This window comes from Miniopterus natalensis, chromosome 15, assembly GCF_054644295.1.
Source record: "Miniopterus natalensis isolate mMinNat1 chromosome 15, mMinNat1.hap1, whole genome shotgun sequence".
Lineage (NCBI taxonomy): Eukaryota > Metazoa > Chordata > Mammalia > Chiroptera > Miniopteridae > Miniopterus > Miniopterus natalensis.
In genome coordinates this window covers 1,973,750-1,986,797 of record NC_142095.1, presented here as the reverse complement: position 1 = coordinate 1,986,797, position 13,048 = coordinate 1,973,750, and the positions used below count along the sequence as shown (strand labels likewise).

Sequence of the window (13,048 nt, the reverse complement as noted above, 5' to 3'; positions counted from 1 at the left end):
CGCGAGAGTCTCGGCGCCTCGCGGGCGCAGACGCCCCGGGCCCGGCCGTGCCGCGTCTCTGCCACGCCGCCTCCCTACCTGTATGGTGGTGTTGCCTCCTTCCAGGAGGGCGATGGCCAGGAGGATGCTCTCGTGGAACACTCGGTCGCTGGACGCGTTCATGATGAGGTCGATGACCAGGTTGGAGGCGCCCTCCTTGTCCAGGTGGCACTGCACCTCAGCCAGGCTCATCTCGCCCCTGCTCACGGAGCCGGACCCGGAGCCTCCCCCTGGGGAGACGGAGCGTTGTTCGTATTAGCCACAGTCAGCGGCCGGCAGTGGTCACACGTCGCTCTGTACCAGCGCTTCACGCACTCAACATTTCAAAGGTTTTGTCTCTTTTCATTCTTAGCAGTTCTAATAACCAGGTACTGACTCAGCACAGGGAGGAAGTCCCTGGTCCGAGGACACCCACTTGTAAGTTGCGGAGATGGTATTTGAACGCAGGCAGGTAAGACGGAAAAACAGTGCTTTTCCAGCCAGGACTCTCCCTTACGTTAACATACAATGACTTGGGGCTGAATTATTAGCTGCTTTGACTTTAAGAGACAAACCAAACTTAAACACTTCTTAGAACACTCCCAAGAAAAAACAGCCCCTAACCACTTCAGCCCTCCTTCTGGCAAATTCATCCTGGCCCCAAACTCACTCTCACAAAATTTGTCTGTTCATTCATTCATTCATTCATTCATTCATCCGTCCATCCATCCATCCATCCATCCATCCATCCATCCATCCATCCGTTCATTAACTATCTACTGAGTGCCCGCTGTGGAGCCAGGAGCTGGGGAGGGGGCATGCACAAAACCAACGAAGTTCCCATTCTTGGGGACCTTCAGGGGAGATGAACACATGTAAGAAGAGAGGCTACACCCTTTAGGGAACAGATGCTGTGTTTGGAAAGTCTGTCTGTTATTGGCAAGAACACTGTATGTGGGGAGCGGGGCCGATCGATGGTAGAAGACTGAAAACCATCTCAGTGCTTCCCTGTGAGCCCGGTTCCAATGCCGCCACCTCCTGCCCTTGACTATCCAGACCAGGGGTGGGGAACCAGCCTGCAGGCCGTGTACGGCCTGTGAAATCGTTTGGTCTGGCCCTGCCAAGGCAACCGCAGGCAGGACTCGAAATTCAGTACATCTAGGAGCTTTTTTTATAGCTAATTTTTAAGTTGGTAATTTTGTGTGGCCCTCGAATGGTGTTATAAATATCCAAATGGCCCTTGGCAAAAAATAAAATAAAAAATTCCCCACCCCTGACCCAGACCCACGGTCTCCAGGGCACGGTGGGCTGAGCGTCTCCCTGCAGCGTCTCCTGATGGCGGAGTCTGTCTCTGCCACACTGCCCACTGCCTCGGGGGCCTCCCCTATTTGTTGAAAGACCTCACCACAGAGGGTAACGGGAAATCGTTTTGAGAGGTGTGAGGAAACTGTGCTTGAGAACTGCTGGGAACTTTGGGGTGAAAAGCTAAGGGCCTGTCTGGGGAGGACGGGAGAGCCCTGGACCGAGGCAGGTCTACAAGGGCTACGTGCTCCCTGAGCCGGGCAGACCTGCTGCGAGGTCGCCTCTGCTGGGAAGCCCAAGGTCCCTCCAGCAGTTGCTGGGGGAGCAGTCGAGTGTCTCTGTGCTCCCCGGAGAGCCCGCCAGGAGTCATCACAGGACAAGGGCTGGGGCGACACATCTGAGCTCGAGCACTGAGCTCCTTGCCCCCTTAAAGCCAGAACCAACGCCCATGGCTGGGTTCAGGTCCCTGCCACTTTCTCTCCTGGCATGGGAACCCTTTTAAGGATCTCTGTTGAAGATTTCCATGTAGGGATTTTTGGGGTAAACTCCCATAAGAGTTTGGGGAGGCACATGGACGGGTGTTAGAATTAGATAAATTGGGTTCAAACTACAGGCCCGTCACTGACCACCTCCCTTTCCCCTGTTCAACGGGATGACGACAGTCCTGCCACACAGGGTCACCTGAAGGAGACAACCACGGAAAGGATGCAAAATGCCAGGTGAGCCCTTGGCACTAAGCCTCCATGTGGGAAATGGTACCTTTGCCGTCCTCATTGCAAACTGTCCTTTTAGGGGAAACTTGCGTCCGCATGGCCATAAGAAAACACGCAATAAAACCAAGTTCCCCGAGTCATTCAAACGTCACCGAGAGGGTCCCTCCGTGGGAAAGAGGGCTGCGAGGCTCAGCCAGTGTCTAACTGCAGGCAAATGTTTTGAGACATCAATTTGATGACAGACCAGAGGCAAAACACGTCGCTCAAAAACACACTCGCACCCCGAAGTCATCGACCAGGGCGGGTCGGGTGACCCGCCGTGGCACACTCAGCTCCCACGGGCAGCCCATCCGCGCCACGCGGCCTACCTCCGCCCCCGGGCTTGCTGGGTCCTCCCGGCGACAGCGGGCCGTTGCCGAAGCTAGTGAGGCTCTCTCTTCTTCCGGACGGTCTGACGTTTCCATAGTAACGGTTGACCAAAATCTGCCTGAGCGCCTCGCCCTTAATTCAAACAGGACAGTGACATCAGGTTCTGAATTTCATGCATAACCGAGCGACCGACAGTCAAGACGCACAGGGGGACTGGGCATGACTGGCACAGTTTCACTCGGGCAAAAACCCAACGATTGATAGAAGCATCTGGAAACTCTATGGTGAACTCCTTCGCTAGTCTCTCAGGAAACCAGATTGTAAACAAGGGAGCGTCTAGAATATTAAGCATCGGAGGACTCTCTCCCACAGTGATCAAGTCCGAACATTAACTCTGAAGGGCGACTAACAGTAACAAAAACCACCCAGAAGTCCCTTCAGGGTAAGCCGGTAATTGAAAATGTACAGGTTCCCCTTCTGCAGAGTGATCTGAACACGTCACTGAAGCCCAGGGTTTATTCCCAGGACCCTGGGAAAACAGGGCGACATCCGAGTAAGGGCGTGTGATGAAGTGATGAGCGGAAAGGAAGCCTTCGCACAGAAACAGGCGACGACCAAGCGGTGGGGGGAAACTGTGCTACAGAAAATGAATGCGTGGCGGGCGGCCGACGTCAATGGGAAAGCCCGCCTCGCGGGAGAGACGGCATCTCACGGGCACCATCGGGGCGGAGCAGGGGGCAGGGAGGGTGTGACTGAGGCGAGAGCGGGCAAGTGCTGACGGTGGGCGCAGCTGTTTTGAAAGAGGCTTCTTGAATCTCTTCTGACGCCTTTTGCATGCGTTTGGACGTTTCCAGAATGAAAAGCGCTAAGAATATGAACATCGAAGGACTTCTGGACGGGGGCCATTGTAACGGTGCCCAACTCCCGCCGGAAAACAGACCTTACAGACCTTGGATGTTTTCTCTACTCCTGGGGCGCTCGCTGCCGAGCAGCAGTCACGGAGGGACCCAGGTCGCCTCCCGGCCTGCAAGCTTCTAAAAGCCGAGGGTGCGCGGCGCCCGACTCCCTCCCAAGGACAGAGCTCGTGCGTCAGCGGGAGGCGGGCGAGAAGTCTGGCAGGGAGAGGTGCTGACACACAGCAGGTCTCAGAGAGACCCGGGGCTCTGAGGGACCTGCGGCTTCAACGTGAGTCAGGAGAATTCAAAGGGATTTGCTAACAAGCTCCGAGAATAGGTCTGGAGGCTTCAAGCGGGGAGTTTGCAAAACGAGCCGGGAGGGAGCGGACGGGAGGGGGACGGGTGCCCGAGGGAGGTGGGGAGGCCGGGGGTGCCCGGGGAAGGTCTCAGGGCCACACAGGTTTTCTCCTTTGTTGGTGCCTAATGCTGGCCACAGGCTCTGGGACAAACAGACGGGAGCACAGGAGAGAAAGAAGCAGGGGAGAGACACTGCTTTTTAAATGAAGTTTCAGGGAATAAACTCATCTCCACTCTGCCCACAAACGGCTCCCATCGCAGCGGCTTCCATTAGCTCACGGAACTCATTTCCTGCCCCGACCGGCGGCAAGCTCAAAACTCCGAGTGCTTCCGAGGGGGGAGTTCTCTGGGAGGTTTTCAAGTGCTTTTAAAATAAGTTGCTTTTAGTGCAATATTTCTGAACGGCTCAGAAAATCACACGTTGGTCTAGCGATCAAGCTTGCTGGTGCTCGGGTCTCTGGCACCGGCACGAACCCGTCCACGCTCCCGTCACCGAGAGCACGCGGACTCAAGGGGATGGCGTCGTAAGAGCAACAGAGATTTCAAAAGAACGGCCAAGACGGCCCACTGAGGCAGAAAAAGGTCACCTCCGCGATGGCCCCGACTTAAGGAGGTTAAATGCCACCTCCTGCTTCCCACCTGGCGACGCCTCTAGGCGACGGTCTTTCTAAGATACTGACTTTGCGCTCCCACGACAGGGAGCTGGGCAGCAGAGCCGCCGGCTCCGCACCGGGACCCCTCTGGCCCGGGAGGGCCCGTCGGGGGGCGGGCGGGCTGGGCTGGGGCCCGGAGGCTGTGGCCGGAGCAGGCGGCCAGCACAGCCCTTGTGTCAAGGGTCTCGAAGGTCACAGGGCTGAACGGTCACAGGCAGGGTGGCTGCCAGGCCCCACACACAGCCTGTGGGGACCCCCCCCCCAGGCCCTCAGCACCACAGCTCCCCAGGGGGTGGAGCCGCAGGTGTCGAGGGTCCCTGGCAAGACCGGGGTCACTTTGCCAATGGAAGCAGGCGGGAGAGAAGGAACACGCGACCTCGGGAACACCCCGACTCCGGGAGCAGCGACCTCCCATGCGCACAGCCTGGGGACCAGACCCGAGCTACAGGGGGCTCTCCGCGCTCGCCGCCTCTCCTTCCGCAGAGCAGCCTCGCGGTTACCACAGCAACTGACGGCCACGGCCGCTCGGCCCCCTGGGGGGATACGATGAACCGTGCTCTTCACGGGGGAAACGCCACGTGCACGTCCCACCCCACACACCTTTACTTTCCCCTCTTAATGACAAGGTCTTGGGACGTATTTATCTCACCTTCTCTCCACAACCAAACAAGTAAATAAACAAACAGCAACAACAACAGAAAAAAACAGAACGTGGGGATTTTTTAAAAACAGTGAAGTGAGATGTGTTCCTTTCCTGAAAGGGACAGACCGAGACGTTTAGGGAAAGGCGACAGGACTGTGGGCGCGCGATCAGAAGCTGCGCGAGGGACAGGTTCCCAGGGAGGCCGCCTTCCTGGGCCGGGGAGGAACTCGGGGAGCGGAGACCCGCGGAGGGAGCCTCCCGAGCCGCCTCAGTGCCCACGGCTCAGCCGCAGGACGCTGCCCTCCCGGGAACCTGCGGGAGAAGGGACCCGACTCCCCGCTGACGTCCCCCCCCCCAAGGGCGCGTTTCCCCCGTTTACACCTCGGTGGGCACACGAGCACCAGGAGTGGGGCTCCGGTAAGAAACCCCGCACATTACTACGTGAGACAGAGGAGGGGAGAGGGCCCTCGCACCAAGTGTCCCGTGAGCTCGGTGACCTGGAGCCAGGAGGCCGAGCCCCTGCCTGCAGCTGGGCTCAGGCGAGTTTCGCTTCTGTCAATGGAGCTGGCGGCCGAGGAGCTGTGCGGGGAACGGGCCCCGCGGTGCTAGTACAGCCTCACGCAAAGAGGCGAAAGTGGCCTTTGGCTCCCAGGTGCCAGCCACGTAAAACCCTGGGCCTCGGGAAAGACCGGTGTCCGCGTGAGCTTCCACACCTCCGTCGGCACCGCTGAGAATCGCCCTCCTCTTCCTACGCCTGTCACCTACCACGAAACCGAACGCCTGTCTGCAAGGCGACGATAGCTGACGCTAGTTAACATCCCTTATCGTGGTCCTGCCGCTGTGCTGGGCCCTTCGTGGGCACAGTCCCCGGACAGTCCTGAGAGATGGACACGGCTACCACCCCCATTTTACGGGGGAAGAAACTGAGACCCAGGGCGCTGAAAAAGCTCGCCCCAAATCACGCAGGGGGGGCTTGGCAAGGGGAGACCAAACCTGCTCTCAGGCCACAGCTCACGCGCTCGGGCGGCACTCAAGGCTGCGTGTTCTGGGAACCTGGGGCACCAGAGACCAGCTACTTCCAAGACCCAGGACAGGCAGGGACGGAAAATACTTGAACGCCGGGCGTCCTGGGTCCCTGAACCGCAGGACGCGCAGGATGCTGGAGGGAAGGGCTCACTGCCCAGCCTCTTCAAGTCTCGGTTTCCTTATCTGTGACATGGGGACGAAGGCTGTGTCGCCGGCGAGCGCTCAGAAAACCGGGACATCTGGGTATCTCCTGAAAACGGGAGCTGAGTGGGCAGCTTGCTGGGGGCACAGCCAGCCTCCTAGAAATCGGCTAGAGGGGCGCAGTCGACACCTGGAGGGAGTGTCTACCCCCTGGCCTAGCGATTCCACCCCCAGGAATCTATCCACAGACACACCCCCTCGTTCATTTCCCGTCGAAAGGGAAAATTACAAACCACGCGTGAAATTTGGGACTTTAGGCCGCTGCTGACTTTCAAAGAAAACACTCCAAGGTACTCTGACGTGAACAAACCCAGGGACCGAAAGTTGTGCATGAACAGTGACAGTGACAGGTGACCTTGTGTGAGCTGGGAGACACCCTCACCTGTGCAAGGAGAAAACAGCCAATCGCAGGCCGCTTCCGCAGCGGGGTGGCGCCATCAGGAACATTTCTGTCTTTATACTTTATTATCAATTACCCATAATGATCATGTTACCCACAGAGAAAATCATTTTAACACCTGCACCTAAGTAGAAATCCAGCGGAGGAAGAAGAGGGGACCTGGACAGCTGACACGGTCACTGTCTCGGGAGGGGCTCAGTGCTGGGAGCAGCGGGGAGCAGGGGGAACAGGTGAGTCTGACAGGTAAGTGGCCGGGGACTGTCCTGGCCGAGTCACGTTTTAACAGCAGCCACCAGAAACGAGGTCTTTAAGTCACAGGGCTTGGCCGAGGGAGCCCCCACGCTGGAGACTACGTACCCTTTTATGGTCTTCCAGTTGCCTCAGGGGTGGGCTGGGTTCGGCCTCCTGCTAAACACGCAGAAATTCCGTGTTAAGTGCACAGCAGGGAGCCACTACCGTCCTTAGCATCAGCCGCGAACGCACACGGAGAGCTCACAGCCAGCCAAGACTCGCACGCAGGAGGACAGGGCTGTCCCTGCTCCCCCCCAGGGGACAATGCTTACCGCCCACCCCCCCCCACCCCAGGGTGCTGTGAAAACGAGCAGACACGTGAATGTTCCGCCAACATTCTTTTTTGCAAAGATGATGAACGTTCTGTATTATGCACTTTTGCATAATGCAGCTCAACCGAGCAGGTCCTCGCAGCGCAGACAGGCACCCCCGCACGGCGCATGCGTGCGAACGTCCACGAGCCACGCCGAGCGGACACGGACACGGACACGGACACGGAGCATGGCTGTTCCCAGCCCACCAGCTGCTCCCAGCCGAGAGCTCCGATGAGGACACGGGGCCCCGCTGGTCAGGGAGCCGCCTGCGGCAGCCGGGCCCTGCGGGCGTTTCATCAGGAGCCTCGGACCCCTCCCCTGGGCGCCCTCCACACGGGGCTCTCAGGGCAGTTTCTGGTAGAGGTTGATCCTCGATCACATGCCTCCCAAAACAGCTCCCCTGTGGCTCTGCCGCCCTCGCTAATCCAGCCCCTCACGGAGCGAGGGTGGGTGCACCGAGAGCACAGCGCCCGGGAGACCGAGTCTGTGAGCAGCTCCCTCCAAACCTACACCTTCAGACCCAGACCGAGACCCGCAAGGTCTCTGCACGGGACCCCGAGTGTGTTTCAAGGACAGACGGGGCTGCACCCCCCAGTCTCCCCCGAACACTCAGGGCTGGGACGGCGGTGCTGTGGGACAGCCTCCGGAGCCACCGCCGTCACCTGCAGGGGCCTTGGTTTACCCCCAGCTCCTCGGGACTGATCTTCTATCCCAAGAGCCACCTCGGTTCCCGGCCAGGCCGCAGGCTGCCTCCCTCCCCTCGCTCCTGCTGCTGGACAGACACGTCTCCACGACAACCAGACACTCAGCCAGGACGGCTGAGAGACATCCGTGTTTGCTGGCACCCCAGACACGGGGGGGGGGGGCACCCACCTCCGTGGAGTTCTCGGCATCCGGGGCTTGAGGCAGCTGGGTGGGAGCAAGAGAGAGCAGGTTAGTAGCGGTGGTGCGTGCGACGGGCCGGAGACGCCCAGAGACGGACACCGAGGGACATACGCGGAGGCACAGCGAGGGCCTGGTGCCCACCAAGGAGGGGCTTCAGCATCCAGGGGAGACACTTTCTCTGTTAAATGGACCTGAAAGTGTCTGTCCTGGGAGAGACCATGGCCTGAGACGGGGAAACATTTAAAACAAAGAAACAAAGCAGACTCCCCACAACCAAGACGCAAGTGTCTTTAAGGAAGGAGGTCCATCCACAGAGCTAGCAGCACACAGCCAGGGAGGCGCCGGCGGGAGCCAGGGTGGTGCCGGCAAGAGGGGCCTCGGGGCGGCCACCCCGGGGGCCTAGGGCCGTGACCCCTCCCCCTCCCCCTCCCCTTCCCCCTCCCCCTCCCACACAGCCTCTCCGGGTGCATGCACGTCCCGGTCTCCCAGTCCCGCACCCTGTGCCTGTTCTCGAGGTGAGGCCTCAGCTGCGCCGCCTCTGGGAGGAGAAAAGCAGGCTCCTGAGCGCAGGGCTACCCGCCCGGCACCTCCCTCAGGAGCTCCGTGGACTTGGGTCCCTGGCCCTACTCCTGCCAGGCCACGACACCCCCTCGATTTCATTGTTTCCAAACCATTCACGAGACCAGAAGGGGCCCCGAGGGAGACCAAGGGCAGGGGTGAGGGGGTGCGCGGGGCTGGAGAAAGGCCCGCGGCTCCGTGTGAGGACGGCGGTCCTAATCTGTCCCCCGGAGGGTGTGCCCGGAGCAGGAAACTGTCAGGTACAACCGCAGGTCCCACCCGGGCCTCGCTGGACCGAGGTCGTGCACCGGGCATGCCTGGCTGGTTCAAGGTGTAGTCTGGGCCCTGGAAAGAGGCCAAGGCTCCCGGCTCAACAGAGCGACCTTGGCCTCCTTCTGAGGAGCTCCGGCGACAGGCCACGCCCTGAGGCCAGGGTGCTGCGGGTGGCGAGCAGGGCCGGGCTGGCAGCCTGGGGACAGGGCTGTGAGAGAGACGAGGTGCCATTGGCGCAGCTCAACCAACTGGTCCAGTGGTCTGGCCCCCAAGGTGGGAAAAAATGCTCTCGCCTAGTGACTTTTTTTTTCTATTCCAAACAGGTAACAGAAAATGAAGTGAAGATACAGGGGATGCTTTAAGCACAAGATTCAACCGGTTTACCAAGGACAACGATCTGCGGACGGAGCGCCGCTCGCCCACTGTGGACAGAAGGGCCCTCAGACGGGACAGCCACCCCACCAGCCTCGGGACAACGTTCCCCTCCGAGCCTTGGCTTCCGGGGGGGGGGGGCGCAGAGTGCAGCAAGGACGGGGGGCTGTGACGTGAGTATCACCACCATCCGAGGATGCGCCCGAGCCCCACCCTCACGCTCGGCGCGCTTTGGCCAGAGAGCTAAAACTGAGCAAACATTTGTGCTATTTGCCCTCAGGGCAGAAACAACACAGAATCGGGGCACCTGCCTGTGCCTTTCAGAGAGAGATGGAAAAGTGTCTCCGACTATTGGCGTTGGCTGCGGGCCTACACCGGTCCTCACACGGGCGCTGGCTGATCAGGACAAAGGGTTCCAGGCTCAGGTTTGCTGCAGGAGCCCCCAGAGCTGCCCCCGGTCCCTGCCGGTCAGCACGGAGGCTCCGGGAGGCGGAGAAGACGGGCCGAGAACTGGTGTCTTTCTTTCCTCTCGTCTGAGGTGTCTCTGTCCGAAGAGGCATCCTGACGTCCTCTAGAGGGGTCCCAGTTCCTCAGTCACTCAGAGACCGGGCGTTTCCGGCACGTTTTAGGATGGGCACGGATACCCCAACGCCTCCCAAACCGCTGTCAGGCTTGTTTCTAAGCTCAGCAAATTTTTAAAACAAAAACGAAACGTAAACAGATTATCTTCCTTCCTTGAACATTTCACGAAGGGTGGAGACGACAGGCCGACCAATCTGCCCCTTCAGGGATCACTCTCGAAACGGAAGGACCACGTTCAATGCCGCCCACTCGCGGAGCAGGACGCAAACACCGGGAGGCCTGGACCCGCCGTGGGAGCAGGGCTGGCGCGGGCCCGGGCTCTCCGTGCCACCCGAGCCGGCCAGGGCCCTGGGCTCCCGCCTCCTGACCGGAGTTCCAGGAGACGCGCGGGCAGCCATCAGGACCCCTGCCCGCTCACACGTCACGTGAGGCTTGGCCCACTGTGGGCAAACTCCATTTTGCGACACCCAGCGGGCCAGCTCCAGCTATGACCGCGAGGACACACCACGCCGGTGGCGCGGGCCACACGCGCCTGGCATGTAACTTGGTAAAAACACACACACAACACACACAACCCAACGGCCTTTTTACTTGCGCTTCCTCCTGTGAGGACTTCTGCCGTTTCCCTGAGGATAAGCTGATTTTACAGCAGCAAGTTGCAGTTTTGAGAAACATAAACACACTCGTAAGCTGTGTTCACATCAGGCCATAGCTGTATAACTACAACGCGCAGCACCCAAAGCAAATGGTCACGTTTAGTAAATGAACCGAGTGATTTTCTCAGCACGTTTTTATTATTGATGTTTGTTTTTTTTTTTACAAAAAAGGTCATTCCCGATGACCACACACTAACGCGGACGTTCTTGAGACAACGGGCGCGTCTGAATGTCTCTCACCTCGGGCCACCCCAGGTGCTGACCCCTCCACTGGGGCAACCGGCAACGACCGAATGTTGCCTGGCTCTGACCCCGGCAACCACTCCTGCCCCTAATGCCTCCTCGAAGGCCGCCTGTGACCCATGCTTTTGGACAAGGCGGGCAAAATCAAACTTAACAGAAAAAAGATTTCAAATGACTGGCTTCAAAGTAGAAATGAAAGTGAATCTCAAGTCACAAGATCCCACGGTCCTCCTGGTGAGGCCACGGGGGTGTCACGACTGTGGCACCTGAGCAGTAACTGGATATGTGCCCACGAGACCCCAAAGCACTCACTTCCAACACGTAAAGTGCTTAACGTTTACCACGGGGTGAATTTCTACTGTGAGATAAATTACACTTCGTCGACCTCAGATAAAAAGAAGGCCAGAGACTTCCTGGGGTTACTATTTCTGGTGTATGACATCTGCACCCACTCATACCCACCCCCCCTCCCTCGAACGCCCATCCATCCGTTCATCCATCCGTCCATCCCTCCCTCCCTCCCACGTGTGCCGCCACAGGCCAGCAGACATGGAAATACCCTTAGTTTTCTACTGTCTTCAATGTGATTTCCTCTGCGACCTCTGGGCTTCTAGAATTTTCCTTTAAAATAAGCTCTCTCCCACCCGGGCCACCCCAGCAGAAGTGGAATGCAGCTCAGGAAATGTCTTCAAGATCAGTTATCAGCCCGGCAAAGGGAACCTCTAACCCCCTGAATCAGTCGCCGACTCATGACCTCAGGGGAGGGAGCCGAGGAACACTGACGGGGCTGGCGAGAGTGTCGCTGGGCCCTGGAAACCCCACACGGAGCGCACAGGGCACTTTTAAGAAAACGGAGCGAGAACAGAAGCCACCCGGCACTTTCGCAGAGCAGCGGTACATCCGCGTCCGCTAACACGATGCCCTTTACTCCTGACGTTTGCTCTTAGGAACAAAACAAGCAGCCAAAGTGACTCAGCTTCACCTGGATCTCGCAGGGCGAGCCCAGCAGAACTCAACGGCGGAGTTCATTTTTAAATAAAAACGCATTCTCACTGACTCAGTTACATAACTTCAGCCACTGTGGACCGACCCGGCACTAAGGGGGGGCGAGGGGCCGCGTCCCGGGCCCTGCCCAGCCCAGCGTGCCCGAGTGGAGCCGCCGGTCCCCGCTGCCAGTGTGTGACAGTAAACAGCCCCTGCGTTTATTGGCAGTTGCGGCTGAAGGTCACACATCAGCAGGAAGCCTAAATTCCAGGAAAAAGATGCTCTTATGTAACTGCCGCCGAGCGCTGGCAGGTGCCCAAGCCAGCCGTTCGCAGCAGTGTGAAAGTAGGACACGGCCGCCGGGCTTGGGCGGCGCGGGGGCGCCCCCTGACGGCGACACGGAGCAGCTCCCCGCTCCTCTCCTCTCCCCGCATCGCTGCTCAGGCGGGCGGGGGCCGGGGCCGCGGCCAGTGCGACGTCCCCGGCTGCTTCGGGCCGAGCGAGAAGCAGAGGCTGCCAGCTGGACCCAGGGGCTCTGGGGCGGTCATGGTCCCAGGTGACGGTGACGAAACGCGATCTCGCCTCCAACACGTACAAAGGCAGCCTGGCCACGGAGCCACGGAGCCACGGCACACACGCGGTGACACCCGGCCCTCTCCAAAGGCACCCGCGTGAAACGGAGCGGCTCCTGTCACGAGGCTGGCGTCGGAATCGGAGTCCTCTCCTGGGTTAGCACAGTGCGGTTTAGAAACGTGGCTCAATGTTCACGTGGCCTCCCTGCTCAGAAGTCCCCCGGTGACACATTCTCGTGACCCCGTGTACTTCTCCTTTCTACACTCCTCGTGGTGGATGCCCCTCATGTGACACTAATTTGTATCCTGTCCCTCTCCCCATAAAACCACGAGCCCCAGAAGGGCAGACGCTGGGTTGGGCACCACTCCGTCCAAGTCTCCCAGCACCGTGTCTGGAGTGGAGTGGAGCAGACACTCAAGTATCAGCCACGTCAATGCCTGTCTTCAGCATCCACCGAGGTCCATTCAAAGCCACGAGTGGGAAAACGAGGGGCCTTTCCCGGCTGGTGCAAACGCTCTGTGTCTTGATTTGTGGGGCTACACTGGTCACGACGCGCCAAGCTGTCCACTCCGCGTGAGCAGCGACATTAATGCCAGTGGCTTCCTCTCCTCCTCCCTCGTCCGGACCCCTCCCCAGCCCCCCGAGAAGGCAAAACCAGGGTGTGAGGATGGATGGATGCCCCACCCCTCTATTTGCCAAAGACAGGACGACCGCCCCTTCCCGGCTGCTGGTGAGGTTT

The 13,048-nt window shown here is 59.3% G+C and overlaps 1 protein-coding gene across 1 annotated transcript in view; it reads right to left on the bottom strand.

Annotated features, from left to right (window-relative positions):
- Positions 1 to 13,048, bottom strand: part of ITPR1 (inositol 1,4,5-trisphosphate receptor type 1) — a 180,086-nt gene that overhangs the window by 53,158 nt on the left and 113,880 nt on the right. The window contains exons 40-41 of the mRNA XM_087824685.1: positions 2,402 to 2,534; positions 79 to 269 (exon numbers count right to left, since the gene is read on the bottom strand). Coding sequence (XP_087680811.1) covers positions 79 to 269; positions 2,402 to 2,534 — 324 coding nt within the window. The remainder of the gene's footprint in view (positions 1 to 78; positions 270 to 2,401; positions 2,535 to 13,048) is intronic.